The sequence below is a fragment of the Nycticebus coucang genome, chromosome 11 (assembly GCF_027406575.1).
Source record: "Nycticebus coucang isolate mNycCou1 chromosome 11, mNycCou1.pri, whole genome shotgun sequence".
In the NCBI taxonomy this organism is placed as follows: domain Eukaryota; kingdom Metazoa; phylum Chordata; class Mammalia; order Primates; family Lorisidae; genus Nycticebus; species Nycticebus coucang.
The window spans coordinates 121,197,613-121,218,673 of NC_069790.1; the positions used below are offsets into that span (position 1 = coordinate 121,197,613).

Below are 21,061 nucleotides of genomic sequence, written 5' to 3' on the forward strand. Positions count from 1 at the left end.
TTAACACTCAAGTAAAATTCTCTACCTTTTCTTGTTTTCTTGAACATATTAATTATAGTTATTTTATTTTTTCTGGCAAAAAGAGGAAGGTTTATTAACTATACATAACTTTTTTTGTTTTTGTTTTTGTTTTTTGAGACAGTGTCTCACTCAGTTGCCCTGACGTTCAGTGCCATGGCATCATAGCTCACATCAACCTCAAACTCCTGGGCTCAAGCTCTTGTCTCAGCCTCCCAAGTAGCTGGGACTACAGGCACCTGCCACAACGCATGTGTAGTTTTTTTCTATTTTGTAGAGATGGAGTCTTGCTTTGCTCAGGCTGGTCTCGAGCTCCTGAGTTTAGGCAATCCACCCGCCTCAGCCTCTCAGAGTGCTAGGATTACAGGCGTGAGCCACCACCCTGGCCAACTGTACACAACTTTGAGGGGTATCAGCTGCTTCTTGGAAATCTAAAATGTTGGGTTTCAGTGCAGTTGCCTTTCTCCTAAAATGTCAGGGTTTCAGGCGGCTGCTTGACTCCTCAGTTCTTAAAGTGCTGTTGGTCAAAAAGTGACCAAAAAGTAAACCAAGAATGAAACAGTGTGTTGAGAAAGAGAAAGATAGTTTTACAGAGTAATAGCAACGTATAGGCTGACAGAGCAAGGTATGCTCACCATAGACAGTGAACAGGCCCTCATGGTTGTAACAAAGAAAAGACAAGGAGGCCAATTATAATTATTTAAAAGTCAAGTGACTCCAGTATCTGGATCATCTGTGGGTCTGTTTCTATTGTCTCTGTGTGTATTTATGTGTATTTAGTAATTTTTTTTTTTTTTTTTTTTTTGCAGTTTTTGGCCGGGACTGGGTTTGAACCCACCACTTCCGGTATATGGGGTTGGCACCCTACTCTTTTGAGCCACAGGCACCGCCCTATTTAGTAATTTTTTTATGAGATGCCAAGCTTGTAAAAAGTTGTAGAGGCTTCAAATGTTATCATCCTCCAGGGAGGAAATTTTCCCTTTCCTCTACCTTCCCAAAGAAAGGAGTGGGCAATAACTTCAATCCTATCAGGGACTGTACCCCAAGGCTAGGGTGAAGTTCTTGTGGGGCTCTGGCTACCTCTGTGCCTCCAGTTTCAAACTGGAAGCCTGGCTTATGCTTTGCAGCAACCCACCTCTACCCTACCCCACCCCCCAGCATATCTGAAACTTGAATCTTCATTTTGCAAGTCCATAATGTCCATCCTTAGCGTTATAGTGGCTTTCCACTTAAGATGCAGTTTCTTGCCCATACAAGCCTAGAATTCAGCAAACGTCCTTGGAAATCCCCTCTTGGTTTCTGACAAAAGCTCTGTTGGTTTTCTGTCCCCATCAGTGGCCTTCTGTAGGCTCAAAGCCTGGATTCTTAGCCTCACAGAAGTGTCCAGAATTGGCAAATACCCACAGATATTAATAGGAGTAGCTGTAAACATTAGCTCACCCCTGGAAGAGTCTCCCCTCTCTGGAATAGCAAGCCGGCCCCACGCCTCAGCAGTTCTTCACTCCTTTCAAATACAGCTGATGTTTTCTGACTTTGCTTTCTGGCTTTTCTTGTCGTTAGTGGAAACCTTGGTCTAACTCACCCAAGAGTGAATATTCAATTTAGTGATGGACTAAGGAAATAAAAAGTAAAATTGAAACTATCTTTGTCACTCATGTCAGAGAAAGTCCTCAGAAAAAGTGTTATCAGAAAAGTCTCTTGGTCCTCCAACCTTGCAGCAATTATTTAATATCTGTTTGTCACAAGACAGAATTACAACATAAAGATCTAATTGGCTTTTAGGAATGATTCACGAATCAGGGTTACATCGCCTCTGAAAATGTAGACAAAGTGTTCTCACAAGCTGAGCAGAAAAGGTGGGTTTTCTAGACAGAAAAGGTCTGAAGAAAGCAGAAAAGTGGAGGAGAAAGCGGATTGGTTGTTTCAAAGCTACTATAGTCTTCTCTCCTACGTGGGTATCTGTTCCCAGCCCCCAGAGGATGTCTGAACCTGAGGATGGTGCCTAACTCTATATATGCCATGTTTTTTCCTATGCATACACATCTAAGATAAAGTTAAATGTATCATTAGGCACAGTAAGAGATTAGCGATAATAACTAAACTTCCACAGTTCCTGTATCTGCCACAGCGCTGGGCAGAGCGCCTGGGCAGCAGGCAGCTCTCCACGACACTGTGGTTCCCAGTAGTGGCAGCGCCAGCGCCGCGAGAACAGTGCTAGGCAAGGGGGCAGGCATTTGCGGAAGCTGCCTGCTTTCACCCGGAGGGGAAGTCCCTGGTGAGACTCTGGAGAGCGGGTTTTGAGGGTCCAGCCCAGCCCAAGGAGCGAGGTATGGGGACACACCGGCCGTGGGAGGGCAAGACCCTTGCCCGCGGGAAACGCGTCTTCCCGCAATGCCCCTGGCCTCTTTCAAGGTTTCTGGAGAAACATAAGCCAGATTCGATTTCTCCGACACCGGGCAAACTGGGCCCAGGGGAGGTAGTGGTCGACACCGGGTGGGGAAGTCCCTGAGGCCTGAGCCTGGAGCCCCTTCGGCACCACCACCCGAGCCACGCCCACGCCACGCCCCACCCCGCCACGCCACGCCCACGCCCCATAGCAGTAGGTCCCGCAGGGTTCTCGCCACGTCCCATCTTTGCCCCGCCCACGACCCTCGCCCACTCCTAACACTTCTCGTTTGGCCCCGCCCACAATCTCCTTCCGGGCAGCGGCGGCGGGGGCGGGGCCGGCCTTACCCGGAATGAAAACAAACGGCGGCCACCGCTGCCTCATCCGGGCACTCGGCAGGTCGCAGCAGGAGCGGTGGTGGCGCAGGTGACGAGGCGGCAGCCAAGCCTCCTGGACCCGGCCTAAGGGGTTCGGCTGGGCGCCTGGGTTCCCAGCGCGGCTGGACACTTCTCTCCGCCTGGCGGGGCGCGGCGACAGCGGCGAGGTGAGCGGCCTTGCGCGCAGACTGGCAGGAGCCGGGCTGGGCCGGGTTTCTGGATGCACTGGCGGTTCGGGAGCCCTTAGGTTTGCGCTGGGTTGGGCGGGGATAGTGGAGTATGTTACAAAAAGATTGAGGGTTGTATTTTGGGGAGACAAGAATAAGTATGTTTGTAAAAAAATGAATCAAAGTAGCCAAACAAAATGCTTGAATCATAACACTCCAAATACACCATTTGGGATTTATTTGCAAGCAAAGCCAGATTTTCTTTGCTGTTTCATGAACATTTGATTTTTTTCAAATCTTGACCTGATTCTGTATTTCTCACCTCTTTCTTTTACTTTTTAATACAAGAATCTTTTCTTTTCCTCTGTATTTTTCTGAAAGAAAATGTATTGTGAATATATGTATGTATGCGTAGTTGAAAAGCTCTGGCTCAAGGTAGCGTCATTTGATTCATTACAAAAGTGAAAGTGAAAATTTTAAAAGATTGATTTACAACGTTTCACTTCCAGTTTGGAGCAGTAATGTCAAGTAATTTCGTCTTTTCTTGATTGTGATGTGGAACATTGGTTGTATGGCATGCTTGAAAACTTTCTTTTCTCCAATTAAAATTGAAAACTTAATAATCTGTTTTCTTTTGACTTGATTTAAAATGTGTCCTCACTATTCCGTTGCATGTAACTGAAGTTTGTAAGTTTAAAGACAGCGTCTCAATTTTTTTTAAACATTCAGTCTTACCTAGTAGATCCCGGAGCTATTGATTTGCTCCCTGGAGTGTCTAACACAGAGTAGATTTGTGCCATCCCTTGGTTCTTTTGTCAATTAGTGGCTTGGATAGGGTTTCTGAGAGCTACTATATCAGTCTTTCAAATTGCTCAGCTCCAGTAAACTGCCCATAAAATTGTTCACACCCAGTGGGGCCGCTGTGATGGTTTATTCTGAAGATTTATTAGTATGTAAAATGGCCTTTTAAGCTATTTGTGTCTGAAGCACTAATACTCGTAAATACTAATGTGCTTTGTTGCGATAAGCAATTTGTGCTTGAAAATCTAGGACTCTCTCATGGGTCACCCAAGATACACACAGCGCCCTCCTTGACTATTTATTCCTTCATCTATTTTTCCTCCCTATCCTAATTACCATATTTCTGACATCAAATAGATTTGAACTTTCTTTTAAAAAGTATTTGTGTATGGAATACAGTTAAGTCACCAAATATGGTTTAAAAATCAGGTGAATTGGGTTTGGGAGGATGTCCTCAAAAGAAAAATGAAAGTTATTTATCTGGGTTATATTGACTCATATACATTTGTATAGACATGTATATTTATATTTCACTTTCTAGAACTTGTTTTCATCATTCAGGAGCTAGTGACTTTTTGCTTTTCTTAATACTTATCTGATGTGGCTGCACTATACCTGCCAGCTGCTTTATATCTCTTAGTAACCTCACACATGCCTTTGAATTGCTGTTTTGGTGAGGATGAGTAGGCGACTCCACTTGTAGCATGTGCTTCTCTGGGAAATTACATACATAGGACAGACAGGTAGCAAGAGGTTCCATGACAAAGTACAGAGTCCAGTGTTGTAGGCAGAAGCCTGAGTGCAAGTTACGCTGGGGCCTACTTTTGTGACATTGTTTAAGTCCTTTCACCAACCTGGAGACTGGGTTTTCTTAGCTGTAAAATGACAATCCAACCAGTGTTAGATTCAAATAGTATATGTAGATGTGGTACTGCGCTGTTATTATACGTTGCAAAACTTTTCTAGTAGTATAGACTTCTTTAATTAAAAAATTCAGAGACAGGTTCGGCACCTGTGGCTCAAGTGGCTAAGGCGCCAGCCACGTACAACTGAGCTGGTGGGTTCGAATCCAGCCTGGGCCCGCCAAACAACAATGACGGCTGCAACCAAAAAATAGCCGGGCACTGTGGCGGGTGCCTATAGCCCCAGCTACTTGGGAGGTGCCTCAGAGACTCACTTGAGCCCAGGAGTTGGAGGTTGCTGTGAGCTGTGTTGCTACAGCACTCAGCCTACGGCGACAGCTTGAGGCTCTGTCTCAAAAAAAAAAAAAAAAATTCAGAGACAGAGAATGTTTACTATTGATAGTTTATAGTTCAAGCTAGCTTTTCTTTATGTTTAACTATGGGGGTGGTTGGTCTTTTGCGTTAAAGTAAGCAAAATATGAGAGAATTTGCAAGCTCTATATTGAGTTACTTAAAAAAGTTCACTGTTTGGGGGATCCTATCTTCATTTTATTTATTTATTTTTTTTTTTGAGACTAAGTCTCACTATGTTGCCTTCGATAGAGTAACCTGGCATCACAGCTCACAGCAACCTCTAACTCTTGGGCTTACTCAATTCTCTTCAGCCTCCCAAGTAGCTGGGAGTACAGGTGCCCACCACAATGCCTAGCTATTTTTTTGTTGTTGCAGTTGTCATTGCTGTTTAGCAGGCTCGGGCTGGGTTCAAACCCAGCTGCCTCAGTGTATGAGGCTGGTGCCCTAACCTCTGAGCTACAGGCACCAAGCCAGGGGGAATCCTATCTTTAATTTTCTCTTTTCTCTTAGATCAGAGAATAATGCCAGTTTAAGAAATAAAAAAGCACAGTGGTTAAGGCGCCAGCCACATACACTGAGGCTGGTGGGTTCCAGTCTGGCCCGGGCCAGCTAAACAATGACAACTGCAACAAAAAATAGCCAGGCATTGTGGCAGGCTCCTGTAGTCCCAGCTACTTGGGAGGCTGAGGCAAGAGAATCGCTTAAGCCCTAGGGTTTGAGGTTGCTGTGAGCTGTGACTCCACGGCAGTCTACCGAGGGCAACATAGTGAGACTCACTCTCAACTACAAAAAAAAAAAAGAAAGAAAGAAAATAAAACAAATAAAAAAGCCAGCCTGAGCAAGAGCGAGACCCTGTCTCTAAAAAATAGTCAGGCATTGTGGTGGGCACCTGTAGTCTCAACTACTCAGGTGACTGAGGCAAGAGAATCACTTGAGCCCAAGCGTTTGAGGTTGCTGTGAGCTACGATGTCATGGTACTCTACCAAGGGCAACAAAGTCATGTATGTGTGTGTGTTTTAGAGAAGTCTGGAACTCATTAAAACCTGAGTAATTTAGTTTAAACTGCAGAGGAAGGGGTGGAGTCGAGCTGTTTACTCTACAAAACACCAATGTATAGATAAGTTATAAAACATTTTGAAATATGGATCTTATTGTACTGTTTTGCTTTCAAGGATGGCACAAAAGAAATATCTTCAAGCAAAACTAACTCAGTTTTTAAGGGAAGACAGGATTCAACTTTGGAAACCTCCATATACAGATGAAAATAAAGAACTTGGCTTAGCATTGAAGGTATTTTTCTTTTGAGACATAAATAATTAACAGTGTTATAAATCTCCTTGGTAAAAAGATTTCTGACGTTACCAGAAATTGCCAGGCATGATCATATAAACTGTTGGCATAACCAAAAGCATTACTAGTGAGCAGGTACCCACTGTTTGCTAGGAATTGACAAGCTTATTTTTGTTTACTAATATTTTCATATGAGCATGTTATCTCATTTTTCAGGCATATACTATTTTTTTTTCCCTGAGACAATCTTGCTCTGTTAACCTGGGCTAATGTACAGTGGCATTATTATAGCTCACAGCAACCTCAAACTCCTGGGCTCAAGCATTCCTCCTGCCTCAGCCTCCGGAGTAGCTGAGACTACAGGCACGTATCACCATGCCCAGCCATGAAATTTCACAGTATTACATAAAATTATTCAGCCAGGAATGGCTGAGCAAGAGCGAATCTGAATATCTCTTAGTCTGAATATCCTGAACATGATGTAACATTTATCAGGAACTAAAGATTATCATAGGGGTACTAAGTGATGTATTTGGGAGGTAATAAGCTATGTCAGAGTCTTAGTTCTTTGTCTCTCCTGTTTCTGGCTGGCAACACTTTATTTTTTTACAACTTACTTTCTGACCTTGCTTCTGAATTTTCTTGTTGTAGTCTCTCTTGGCTCAGGAATTAGACGTAGCGTAGTAGGAAAGAAATTTGATCTTTTTCTCTGGTTCCTGGCTCTGAAACCCTTGAAATTTCCTGAGTGGTAAGGATGACAGGAGCATCTTTTGGTCTAATGGGGCTAGTTAGCTTCAGGATGGGGCTGGTCCACCAAGCCTTGATTTAGATATATAGAACTTTCAGCCCTACCCTCCAGCCTCTAGGGAGGAAGAGGGACTGGATTGAGATTGAGCTGATCACCAGCAGCCAGTGATTTAATCAATCATGCCTGTATAATGAAACCTCTTTAAAGACCCTTAAGTGATGGCCTTTGGGGAGCTTCAGATTGGTGAATACATATTTCCATATGGCTGGATGGGTGGCACACTCTATGCCAGAGGGACAGAGTCTCCTATGCTTAGGACCTTCCAGACTTCACCTCACCTCTTCTTCTGAGTGTTCATTTATATCCTTTAAAATAAACTATAATAGTAAGGATAGCATTTTCCTGAGTTCTGTAAGTTATAGAAAGTCATGGAACCTGGCTTTCCTGGCTTGTGGGAACCCTCAACTGTGTAGCAAGTTGGAGAGGAATGTGGGTGACCTGGGGACCAGGTACTTGGTAACTGGTCCCCAAAGTGAGAGTATTTTGGGAGCCTGAACCTTTAAAACTGTAGCATCTACTGCTAATGCTGGGTAGAGTCTGAATTGAGTTGAGTTGTAGGACACCCAATTGATGTCAGAATTAGTTGGTGTCAGGAGGAAAAAGAAAACCTCATTAGGTAAATTGTGTTTCCTAGAAAATTTTAAAAAGCTGATTTTTAAAAAGTATTGTATATACTTTTTATATTATATACCCCTGAGTTTAACAAGCATATATATAATTAAATGCAAAAATTATAAAGAATATATTTCTAAAAACATGTTAAACATAACCAATATTGGTGTATTCTTCTAGTCTTTTCCTATGTGACCATTTAAAAAAGTATTTTCAAAAGGCTGAGGCCTGGCATGGTGGCTAATGCCAATAATCCTAGCACTCTGGGAGGCCAAGGTAAGAGAATTATTTGAGATCAGGAGTTTGAGACCACTTGAGCAAGAAAAGGACCTTATTTCTACCAAAAATAAAAAATTAGCTGGCCATGGTGACATGCACCTGTAGGGCCAGACTGAGGTGAGAGAATTGCTTAAGCCCCGGAGTTTGAGGTTACAATGAGCTGTAATGATGTCTGGTAATAGCTGTACTTGAGCCCAGGCGACAGAATGAAACCCTGTCTCAAAAAAAAAAAAAAAAGGATGGATATGGTGGTTCATGCCTATAATCTCAGCACTTTGGGAAGCCAAGGTTGAGGATTGCTTGAGGCCAAGAGTTCAAGACCAGCCTGGGCGACATAGTGAGACCCCTATCTCTACAAAAGAATTTAAAAAATTAACTGGGAATGGTGGCTTGCACTTATAGGCCCAGCTATACTCAGGAGACTGAGAAAGGAGGATCACTTTAGTCCAGCTTGGAGGCCACAGTGAGCTATGATCATACCACCGCTCTCGGGTCTGGGCAACAGTGAGAGTCTATTTCTTTTTTAAACCCAGCCCCTCAAGTATATGGGGCCAGAGCCCTACTCCTTTGAGCCACAGGCACCGCCCCGAGAGTCTGTTTCTTAAAAAAAAAAAAAAAATGGGGTGGCACCTGTAGCTCAAGTGGCTAAGGCGCCTACCACATACACCACAGCTGGTGGGTTTGAATCCGGCTAGGCCTGCCAAATAATGACAACTATAACCAAAAAATAGCCGGGTGTTGTGGCTGGCACCGATGGTCCCAGCTACTCGGGAGGCTGAGGCAAGAGAATCACTTTAGCCCAGGAGTTGGAGGTTGCTGTGAGCTGTGATGCCACAGCACTCTACCCAGGGCTATAGCTTGAGGCTCTGTCTCAAAACAAACAAACAAAAACGAAGTATTACCAGGCCAGGTGGCAAATGCCTGTAGTCCCAGCTAATCAGAAGGCTGATGCGGGAAGATCATTTGAGGCAGGGAATTTGAAGCTGTAGTGCTCTACAGTCTCACCTCTGAATAGCCACTGCACCCTGGCTTGTGCAGCAGAGTGAAACACTATTTTTAAACAAGAAGTATTATAAATAGATGTATATTGTTTTAAAAATAAAATACTCTGATTTCTGTTTTATATTATAGCTTTATATACATCATCTATCATGATAGCTCCTTTATCATCATTTTTAAGTGCTACATAGTATTGCCTTGTGAACTTAATGAAACCTTCAACTTCAGGGTTTTAGGGAGTGTTTACTATTTTATGAGATGTTTCATTGGATATTCAGCCCCAAATACAAACACAGTTTGAGTATTCCTTATCTGGTCCTTAAAATGCTTAGGACCATAGTGTTTTGGATTTTAGCTTTTTTCGGACTTTGAAATATTTACATTGTACTTACTAGTTGAGTATCCCTAATACAAAAATTTGAAATTGAAAATACTCCAATGAACATATACTTTGAGCATCATATGGGTACTCAAAAAGTTCTGGGTTTTGAAGATTTGGGATTTTCAGATTTGGGATACTCAACCTGTATTCTTTTGAGGAGGAAAGAAAATTACTTCACTCCAAGTAATTAACTGGTTTGCATCCTTCTCTTGAGGTCCCTTAAATCTTCTAAGTTTTCTTTCTGAATTCTGAAGCTCTCCCTGGCAAATAATTTAATAATTCATAATAATGAATCCAGCTGGGCATGCCAAATAATGACAACTATAACCAAAAAATAGCCAGGCGTGGTTCAGAATTTTCCATTAAAAAAGTTATTTAGGTCTAACCTGACTTGTTGTTACAAAATTGAAAAATGAGAATGTTTTCTCCTTTCCCCCCCTTTTCCCTCCAGTGGAGTTGAACATTTCACTATTCCTTAAAATAATTTTTTAATGTATTACAGTCACATAAGTCATAGCCTGTCCTCTTTTTCCCCTCAGGTTTCCACTTCTTTTCACTTTCCTGTGGAGCCTGTGTGGCTAATCGGCCACAGCGTAGGCTGCAGTGTGACGGGGTAACCTCCACTCAGCGGAGTTGCCTGCCTGAGCGTCCTCTGCCCCTTTTTTGTATGTTGCCCTTTTGTTTGACTCGGTGTAGTATTTATCTGCATTTTTCTGATTTTTCTTCATAGGACCTTGCTAAGAAGTACTCTGACAAGCTAGAATGCTGTGAAAATGAAGTAGAAAAGATAATAGAAGAAATACGTTGCAAAGCAATTGAACGTGGAACAGGAAATGAAAATTACAAAACAACAGGAATCGCTACAATCGAGGTGTTTTTACCACCAAGACTAAGAAAAGTGAGTAATTTCTCCATATTTGCTTGCGTACTAATGCCTAGTTAGTGATATGAGCAAATAAATTGTTCTTTTATGTGAATTGTTCTTTTTTTATTTTTGAGACAGAGTTACAATCCAAAGTTAAAATTTATTTACGTGTTATACATTTATCAGTTTAAAAGTTAATGTTATGGAAAAAAAGAAAAAGAAAGGCCAGGCGTAGTGGTGAGAACCTGTAGTCCCAGCTACTTGGGAGGCTGAGGTGGGAGGATCACTTGAGCCTAGGAGTTCAAGGCTGTAGTGTGCAATGACTGTGCCTATGAATAGCCACTACAGTCCAGCCTCGGCAATACAGGGAGAGCCCATCTCAAAAAGAAAATTAATGTTAAGGATTCTTTTTTTTTGAGAGTCTCACTGTATTGCCCTCGGTAGAGTGTCATGGCATCACAGCTCGTAGCAACCTCAAACTCTTGGGCTTAAGTGATTCTCTTGCCTTAGTCTCCCAAGTAGCTAGGACTACAGGTGCCCGCTACAATGCCTGGCTATTTTGTTGTTGTTGTTGTTGTTGTTGTTGTTGCAGTTGTCATTGTTTAGCAGGCCCTGGCTGGGGTTGAACCCCCCAGCTTCCGTATATGTGGCCGGCGCACTACCCACTGAGCTACAGGCACCGAGCCAATGTTAAGGATTCTTAACCCAGAACGTTTCCAAGATAGACTTGTTCCTCTTGGACCTCCAAAACTTCATGGAACTCTATGTTATGTTCTTACCCTGTCTTAAGTTTAAATGGTTGGAAATAATGCAGAAATAAACAAGGACTTCAGGTTTTCTAGCACAACATAGCACAAGGAATTCCTACTTTTTTTTCTTTTTTTTTTTTTAAGAGATAGAGTCTCACTTTTTTGCCCTCAGTAGAGTGCCATAGCGTCACAGCTCACAGCAACCTCCAGTTCCTGGGCTTAGGCGATTCTCTTGCCTCAGCCTCCTGAGTAGCTGGGATTACAGGAGCCCGCCACAATACCCAGCTATTTTTTTGTTGCAGTTTGATGGGGGCTGGGTTCGAACCTCCCACCCTTGGTATATGGGGCCAGCACCCTACTCACTGAGCCACAGGCACTGCCCAGGAATTCCTCCTTTTCCTATCCTAGTCAGAGGGCAGTCTGCTGGGTGCTCAAGCAGTGGTTAAATGGCAGGATGAGACCACCTCATCTCATTTCTTGAGATGTTCACATCAGTAGTTCACGTCCCGAAGTGGTACCATGCGGGGAACTATAAGGTGGCCAGCCTCTCAGGGCTGATCACTGTTAATAGTTCTCAGAAGAAATAAAAGTATGTATGTAAAAACTATGTGAATGCTCAGAGTAGCACTATTCACAGTGGTCAAAAGGTGGGTGCAACCTAAATGGCCATTAATGGGTGAATGGATAAATAAATGTGGCATACCTGTACCACAGAATACTAGTCATTCAACAGTACAAAGGAAGGAAGTACTGATAGGTCTATAACATGGGTGATCTTCAAAAACATTTTGCTTAGTGAAAGAAGCCAGGCGCAAAAGACCGTATGATCTCATTTATATGAAATGTCCAGAATAGACACATCTGTGGAGACAAAATATATAGATTAGTGGTTTCCAGGGACTGGGGGAAAAAGGGCAGAGAATGGGGGGTGCAGGATATGGTATTACTGTGAGGGATGGTGGAAATTTGATCATAATCTGAAATTTGATTATGAAGATGGCCAGCCGTGAGACAGACCCCACTGAGTAACCCTCCCTGGTGGTGTCATGCTGCTGTCCCCGAGGACATTCAGAGCCCAGAGTCAGCCTTGCTGTGTCCCATAGGCTTCTCCTTAATGTAGGCAGCATGTTAGTCCCTAACCAGTGGCCTCAGTTTACATCCTCTGATATTACCTTTTCTGATTTTATAGACAGGGTAATATCTCCAAAAAGTGTTAAGTCCAAGTACAATAATTTTGTCTGATTTTCACAGGATAGGAAAAACTTGTTGGAAACTCGATTGCACATCACTGGCAGAGAGCTGAGGTCTAAGTAAGTATGTGTGCTGTGTCCTAGGTGCTCTGGCTCTTTTTACATTGTCTTATTTGATCCTCTGTGACCATCCTATAAGAGAGCCCAGGTGTTATCTTCATTTTATAGAAGAGAAAATTGAGACTTTGAGGTTAAAGGACTTGGGTTCACACTGGCAAGTAAGTGGCAAAGTGAAAACTCAACACTTGCAAACCTCACATTTCCTAGTATAACTTTGGAGCAGGTGAGACTCTGTGCCTGCCATGTAGTGGGTCCTCTCTGTACATTTGAATGAACGAGTGATATAAGTAAGAGCCTGACGTTCACCAGATTGTTAGTTTTGAATTCTGTCCCCAAGTGCACTAATAGCTTGATGTGTTGTTTAGCAAACTGTTTTAGCCCATTTCAGGCTATTGCCTCATCTTAAAAAGAAATAATATCTTCCTGTCACGTATTAGTGGCATCCTCACTTCGAGATCTGGTCAGCCATTTTATCTACTTGTTTGTTTTTAGACAGTAGGTGTTTTAGCGCTTCCAGACTAGCCAGTCAGTGCGTCTCTTTGGCTGATTTCTGTCGCCCTACTCTTTAGTCTACGTCAGGGCTGTTAGGGATGGATTCAGGAAGCATCGTTCACTCAGCATGCGTGAGGAGAGGGCCCATGGCACCCCACTGGTACAGGATGCTCCAGGGACACAACAGATATGGGGCGTGGGGTTTTTCCTGATGTGGAGCCAGCCCTCCTAGTCAAATGGATCTGTAGCATTGTGGTCTTATGAAGAGACAGGTGGTAAAACAGAGTTTAAAAGAGGACCTGTCTCCTGCACAGTTTCAGATAGCGTCTAGTAAGCTGGCTTTACTGTCCAGTGATGTTTATGAGTCAGTAGATTGAAATCCTGGGTGTTTCTGAGTATAATGCTTAAACTAGCTGTATTGATTAAAATCTTTTTAATGATAATAAATAACAAATTTGTTTCCTATAGTTTTCACTGGTTTTATTTTACAGAATAGCTGAAACCTTTGGATTTCAGGAAAATTATATCAAAATTGTCATAAACAAGAAACAGCTTCAACTAGGTATGTATGGGAAAGTAAGTAGAATTTTTCAGTCAAACTAATAAATGATGGCTTTCCATTTTATTCTCATTCTTTCTCTATTCAAAAATGTGTAGCTTTATTACATTTGTAATCTAAAAATGATTTAGAAATTTACTAAAGTAAAAATGTACATCAGAAAACAGCTTTTTCAGTAAATATTCATTGTGTACGCTGTGCTGGTGGGAAGAAAGACGCTCAGTACAGGTCAGATGAGATGTTGGAGAGTGGAAGTCGGGTGTGCTGAGTGTAAGACAGGGCTGCAGCGGCTTCTCCCCTAGGAGAAGAGTGTAAACTGTGTGAGGACAACAGAGAGCTGTGTGGGGAACACTCCAAACTGAGAGCTTCATGGCACAGTGACAGGAGATGAATTTGAGGGACTGAGAAAGGCCCTGTGGGCCACAGAGTTGAAGGATGGAGCCCCGGGCCTCTGATTTTAACCATGACAGTAGATTACTTCTCACCACACATGGCTGTGCGGTGGCTTTTTGTCTGTTGTTCTGTACTGGGTTTATTATCATCATCTTTTTTTTTTTTTTTTTTTTGAGAAAGAATCTCAAGCTGTCGCCCTGGGTAGAGTGCTGTGACATCATAGCTCACAGCAACCTCTAAGTCTTAGGTTCAAGCAATCCTCTTGCCTCAGTTTTTCGATTTTTTTAGTAGAAACAGGGTCTTGCTTTTTGCTCAGGCTGGTCTCAGTTGGTGAGCTCAAGCTGTCCACCCGCCTTGGCCTCTCAGAGTGCTAGGATTACAGGAGTGAGCCACCACGCCCAGCCTTGGGTTTATTGTTTTTCCACCTAGAATGTAGGAAGATTTGTGTTGCACTTTCTCATTTTCCTTTTATATTGTCTAGCACAGTATTCTCCCTTATTTAAAAACTCAAGTTTTCGTTGCTTCAGTTTGGTCCTATGGCAAGAATTAAGAAAATTGGAAAAGATGAATTTAGTTGGCTCTGTTGTCATTGGCTGATTTTAACCACTGCTTAATAGTAACTAGTTACGCAACCAAATGTAAGCACATTCTCACTGATTATGTGGTGTGGAGTTCACAAATGTTAATGCAATCTAAGAATTCCGTTTGGTGTAGAAAATAGTGTGTTGCCTAGTAAACATAAAGGCTCTTTTAATACGTGCAGTTCTCATTTTTACAGGGAAAACACTTGAAGAACAAGGAGTGACTCACAACGTAAAAGCAATGGTGCTTGAACTGAAACAATCTGAAGAGGATGTGAGGAAAAACTTCCAGGTGGAGGGAGAGGAACAAAATGAGGCTGAACTGAAAGAAAAACGAATTCAGAGGACTAAAAGAGGACTAGAGATACTGGCAGAGAGAGCCGAGATGGTGGTGGATTCAGAGACTACACCGTACTTAGACATAGCTAACCAGACAGGCAGATCAATCAGAATTCCCCCATCAGAAAGAAAAGTAAGTACTACAAGAAATGTGTGGCTCATCTTAGATCTGTTATAATTATTATATCTTGGAATGTTGTAAAGGTTAGAAAAAGTTTTCTGTCTCCAGCCTTGTAGACAGAGAACATATCAGTGTGATGAGTCTCACCGTGTAACTTCCAGCGCGTTAGTATAAATTGTCTTAACCTCGCTGTCCTGGCGTCTTTCAACATACCCAAGTGACGTGACCCTTCACCTTCAGTCTAAGTGGCTTCCTGTGGCAGTGGTTTTGATTTGGCTTATTTTATTGGTGGCCCACACCCCTAAGAGATGCATCAGGACAGGGGTCCTCAAACTGCGGCCCGCGGGCCACATAAAGCAGTGTGATTGTATTTGTTCCCGTTTTGTTTTTTTACTTCAAAATAAGATATGTGCAGTGTGCATAGGAATTTGGTTATAGTTTTTTTTTTTTTTTTTAAACTATAGGCCGGCCCTCCAACGGTCTGAGGGACAGCGAATTGGTCCCCTGTTTAAAAAAGTTTGAGGACGCCTGCATTAGGATAATGATGGGGGCACCGTATATGTAGTTTGGGGAAAATCTGCAGGTGATTCTGATGTCTCTCTCATCTCACAGCCGCTTCTCCTAGTCTATAATTTGGAGTAGGTGTGAAAGGGCTTTAATCTTCAAATATCCAAGGGCGTCTTTACAGGACCATTCTACAGCTTGGACCCTGAGATCAATCTCTTCAGCAAGGGTCCAGTAGCTCCTTACAATGAAGAGTTCCAATGCTAATGAGTCAGGTTAATTTAATTTTTCTGTTTTGAAGGACACTTTCAAGTGGGTTTCACTATGTGAATTCTGTTTTTTTTGTTTGTTTTGTTTTTTCTTTTGATTCTGAGTGGTTGGTATCTGTGTCATTTATCAACTCCAGGATACAGGGGTGAATTGTTTTTAATTAAGGATTAAAGTTTGAGCTTTAATAAGAGATCTTTGTGGTTCATGTTTATTTTATTTTATTTTTATTGTTATATCAAGCTGTGTACATTAGTGCAATCAAGGGGTACAATGTACTGGTTTCATATACAATCTGAAGTTCGTGTTTATTTTTGAACTGTGGCTGATTATTTGCCCGGTGTTATCCTCCATTAATTGACGACATCAGATCATTGTGGACCTTTGTAAGACTGAATTATATAAAAATTTAAGTCTAGGGCAGTGCCTGTAGCTCAGTGGGTAGGGTGCCAGCCACGTACACCGGGGCTGGCGGGTTCAAACCTGGCCCAGGCCTGCTAAAACAACAATGACAACTGCAACAACAACAACAGATAGTCAGGCATTGTGGCGGGTGCCTGTAGTGATGAGAGAGCCGTCAGCTACTTGGGAGGCTGAGGCAAGAGAATCACTTAAGCCCAAGAGTCTGGGGTTGCTGTGAGCTGTGACGCTACGGCACTCTACCCAGGGTGACAGCTTGAGACTCTGTCTCAAACAAAATAAATTCAAGTCTAAATCTAAAAAAAAAAAAAAAAAAAAAAATTCAAAAAATTTGTATCACCTTTTAAGAATTGTTTTGGAAATACTAGAGTTGACAGATTCTTTAGAAAAAACTTGGTGATTACAAATAGAAAGTGAAATGAATGTTCTTTTTTAAAAAAAGATACAAGCATTGCTGGCTTTGTATATGTTTAGTCTTACAGAACACTAGAAATAGATCTAGATTAGCAAATACTAAAATACACTGATTAAAACAAAGGGCCAGTCGCTGGCTATGACCATGTCAGCCACATTAAATAGTATGCTTGGCTTAGGGTTTAAATGAATTAAATTTTTAATTATATTTTCCTCAATTTTGTCTTTTAGATTGAGTTGGGATCTTGTTTTTTGTTTTTATACTTTGTTCTAATTTTTAAAAAATAATTAATATGCTTTTAATATATTTTGTTTTATTATGTTTTATTATATTTTAAAATGATTTTTTTTAATTCATGTTTTTTTTCCTAGGCCCTTATGTTAGCTATGGGATATCATGAAAAGGGCAGAGCTTTCCTGAAAAGAAAAGAATATGGAATAGCCCTGCCATGTCTGTTGGATGCTGACAAATATTTCTGGTAGGCATTTTTGTATGTAGCAAATACCAGTTTTAAGGAAGATGGCCCAGCTTGTACACAACACTGCCACCCTCTGTGTACTTCAGGCCAATTTAGATTTTCACCCAACATGGTGATTGATGTAAAAGAGAAGTTAATTTGAGAGTTATTTCTTCTCTTTGCGTTTGTAATTGATCTCTTCCCTAAAGAATTTTGTAAACATACGTCCTTTTTTGTTTTATTTGTTTATTTATTTTTGCAGTGTGTTACCAGCCAGGACGATTCCTTATGAAGTTGTCTGTCAGCTCTCAACCTGAGGGTTTTGGTGTAGGCGTTTCTGGTTGTTCCCGAAATTCGTTGCTTCATTAGGGGCTGCAAATTGGGGGTGTCCTGTTATTCCTTTTGCATTTATTGCTGAAATTCTTCTGAAAGAATACTTTTAGTCATCAGCTATTTGGTTATGCTGAGGTAGGATTTGTATAGGAAAAGACGATACGATATTTGATTCCTTTCTTCTTATTTTCAGAATAAATGAGCTGCTTCACTAGCATCCACTAAAGGTGACCAAAGAGGTCTTCATTTTCTTTTTTTTAAGGACCAATATATTGACTCTTGAATTTTAATACGTTTAATGTATTTTAAACTTCTGTGCTTAAATTGGCCATATTGGGCTGGCATGTGTCCTGTGTCCTTTGACCTGATTCTGGTGGACTTTGTGTTCTCTGACCTCTGAAGCCCAAAGATATTCCAGCCTCATTTTTGGCATTTCATGCCCTGCACCAGGAATCAGCAATTTCTCAGAGTCCTTTTTCCTCTTAATAGGAGATAGGCATATTAAACATTTGAAAAGTAGACTCGATTTTTGAAATGATCAAAAGTTAACTTTAATGTTAGTTTCTTTTCTATTTTGATGAATTCCCAAGATGGTATTGTATACTTCAAGATGAAGACAGACATTTACAGTTTGCCAGCTGCCTTGGTCAGTGCTTTTGGGTTCTAAGTGAACAAATCCCAATTTTAACATAAAGAAGGAATTTAGTGTCTCACATATTTGGGAGGGGAGAGCTAAGAAGCTAAGAAAGCAAAGTTAAGAAAAGAAGCTAAGAAAAGCCAAAAATGAGTGCTGGTGCCTCTGGGGTCTCTGCTGCTTTCTGGATGTCACTTTCATTTTCCTCTGCTGCAGTGGATTCTGTAAGTTGGGTCCTTAAAATTTAGGTTACTTTTTTATTCCCCTTCATAATTGTTTCTGATTTCTTATTATGGAAAATTTCAAGTACTATCTATATAAAAATAGAGGCTAGTGTCATGAGCTCTCATATAATCCAGCGTCAGCAGTTATCAAGACAGTTGATTTTAATTCATCTGTGTGATCCTCTGTCAATCTTTTTGCCTTAACAAATCCTTGAAATAATTTTCGGGTCTCAGGGAACCTCTGAATAAAATATGTTGTCAGTTTGTGGTACATTAACATATTCTGTAAGCACCCTGTTTCCCCGAAAATAAGACAGTGTCTGATTTTAAGGTGTGCTTCCAAAGACGCGCTAGGTCTTATTTTCAGGGGACGTCTTAGCTTTCCTGCGAGTAGGTCTTATTTTCGGAGGATGTCTTATTTTCGGGGAAACAGGGTAATAGACATAATCATTATCACTGCCTTTCTGAGTACAGAATTTTTTTTTTCCCGAGGATCTGTGTTTTCTGGCCACTTATTAGCATACTTTTTGTATGATTTCCCCCTTTTAATGAAGGAGATCAACTGGAATACAAGTCAGTAATACAGGTGGAGGAAATATCAATTCCCCTTTTTTTCCCTATTTGATTTTTTTTTCCTACCTCCAAGTATGCTAGGAGTTCTGTCACAACTTTCTCTTACACATCTTGGAGTATAAATTCTTTCCCTACTTAAAGCTAGCAATGTGAGCTCTGCTTTCAGCCAAGATGGAGTAATAGGGACTGGATTTGCCCTCTCACCTGAAGGAACTAAAAAACTGGGCAAAGTGTGTGGAGCAGTGGCTTCTTGATAGTACAGGTCAGTGACCATGAGATGAGGAAACAGATGAGGGGAGCTCACTGCCTGGAGAAGTTTCCAGCTGCAGAGCAGGAAAGGCAAACCCAGGCAGAGCCCTTGTGCTCCCCTGGACTGAGGAGATGCAGTTGGAGATCTGGGAGGCCGAGGAGATGGGAGGAGAGAGCTACCAGAGGGAGTGCATCAGAGAGCGCCAAGGATCCCTTTGAGTCGTCTGCTGAGTGATGATCAGCACACGTGTGCAGAAACTACCCAGGGATGGGCAGTGTACCACTTAAAAAAGCAAAACAAACCTGAGAGTTCATAGAGGGTCAGAAATAGTTTCACCAGTCTGAGCAGGGATCTTTGTAATCATAGGGCATCAGAGAGCATTGGGAAGGTATTGTCTCAGTACTAGGGCAAAATTAGCCCTAGAGGCTGCTCTCATCCTACCTAACAGAGCTTAAAAGCTGTCCTTGAACAGTATCCTCAAGTAATTCGAGTGTATCCTTAACAATGCTCAATAAGGGCGGCGCCTGTGGCTCAGTGAGTGGGGCGCTGGCCCCATATGCCCAGGGTGGCGGGTTCGAATCCAGCCCCGGCCAAACTGCAATAAAAAATAGCCAGGCGTTGTGGCGGGCACCTGTAGTCCCAGCTGCTGGGGAGGCTGAGGCAAGAGAATCGCGTAAGCCCAAGAGTAGAGGTTGCTGTGAGCCGTGTGACGCCACGGCACTCTACCCGAGGGCCGTACAGTGAGACTGTCTCTACAAAAAAACAAAACAAAACAAAAACAACAATGCTCAATAATTTGGTAATACAGAAATATCCAGTGTCCAGTTAAAAATTAGGCATGTGAGGCCAGGTGCAGTGGCTCACACCAGTAATCCTAGCACTCTGGGAGGCTGAGGTGGGTGGATTGCTTGAGCTCAGGAGTTCAAGACCAGCCTGAGCCAATTCACCTCCAAAACTAGTTGGGCTTCCCTAGCTACTCTGGAAGCTGAGGCAAGAGGATCACTTGAGCCAAGAGTTAGAAGTTACTGTGATCTGTGACACCATGGGACTCTCCTGAGGGCAACAAAGTGAGACTCTGTATAAAAAAATAAAATAAAATAAAATAAAATAAAGGAGGTCTCGAACTCCTTGAGCTCAGTTTTGGAGGTGGGTTGGTTCAGGCTGGTCTCGAACTCCTCAGGAGTTTGATACCAGCCTGAACTAACCCACCTCCAAAAACTAGTCGGGCTTTAGGCTTTAGATGCCTAAAGTCTCAGCTACTTGGGAAGCTGAGGCAAGAGGATCACTTGAGTCCAAGAGTTTGAGGTTGCTGTGAGCTGTGACACCATGGCACTCTCCCAAGGGCAACAAAGTGAGACTCTGTATCTAAATAAATAAATAAACAAATTAAGCATGTAAAGAAGTAAGAAAATACAACCTGTAACGAAAACAAGCAGAAAAATCAATCAATAGAAATAGAATCAGAAGTGACACAGAACACAGAATTAGTAAACAAAGACATTAAAACACCAACTGTATTCCTTTTGTTGATTGAGGAAGGATTCAGCATGTCATAAAGACATGGGAGATATTCAGAAACCTACAGTGGAATTTAAGAGATTAAAAAATACAGTGAATTGAAAAGTATATTGGGTGAGATTGAGTAGAGAACAGACACTACAGAAGAAGTTAGTGAATGTGAAGATAAGTCACTAGAAATTAACATGAAACAAAAAAGACTGAAAAAAAAAAATGAACAGAGAATCTGCAAGCAGCGGGACTTCACGCAGACTAACACATATGTAATTGGAGTCCCTGAAAAAGAAGGCAGGTTGAGACAGAAAAAATATTTAAAGAAATAACAGAATTTTTCCTAGTTTTATGAAAATTATAAACCCTTAGGGTGGCACCTGTGGCTCAGTGGGTAGGGCACTGGCCCCATATACCAAGGGTGGTGGGTTCAAACCCGGCCCTGCCCAAACTGCAACAAGGACAAAAAAAAAAATAGCTGGGCGTTGTGGCGGGCGCCTGTAGTCCCAGCTTCTCTGGAGGCTGAGGCAAGAGAATCGCCTAAGCCCAGGAATTAAAGGTTGCTATGAGCTGTGATGCCACAGCACTCTACCGAGGGTGATAAAGTGAGACTGTCTCTAAAAACAAACAAAAAAACCCCCTCAAATATCAGAATTTTAATGAACATCATGTACAAGAAATAAGAAAAAAC

At 41.9% G+C, this 21,061-nt stretch overlaps 1 protein-coding gene across 1 annotated transcript in view; it reads left to right on the forward strand.

Moving 5' to 3' along the window:
• The first annotated feature begins 2,221 nt into the window (after positions 1–2,221).
• The window catches only part of NUB1 (negative regulator of ubiquitin like proteins 1), a 30,841-nt gene continuing 12,001 nt past the window's right edge, over positions 2,222–21,061 (forward strand). The window contains exons 1-8 of the mRNA XM_053609111.1: positions 2,222–2,345; positions 2,804–2,948; positions 6,178–6,295; positions 10,106–10,273; positions 12,241–12,299; positions 13,283–13,353; positions 14,522–14,796; positions 16,762–16,868. Coding sequence (XP_053465086.1) covers positions 6,179–6,295; positions 10,106–10,273; positions 12,241–12,299; positions 13,283–13,353; positions 14,522–14,796; positions 16,762–16,868 — 797 coding nt within the window. The 5' untranslated portion in view covers positions 2,222–2,345; positions 2,804–2,948; position 6,178. The remainder of the gene's footprint in view (positions 2,346–2,803; positions 2,949–6,177; positions 6,296–10,105; positions 10,274–12,240; positions 12,300–13,282; positions 13,354–14,521; positions 14,797–16,761; positions 16,869–21,061) is intronic.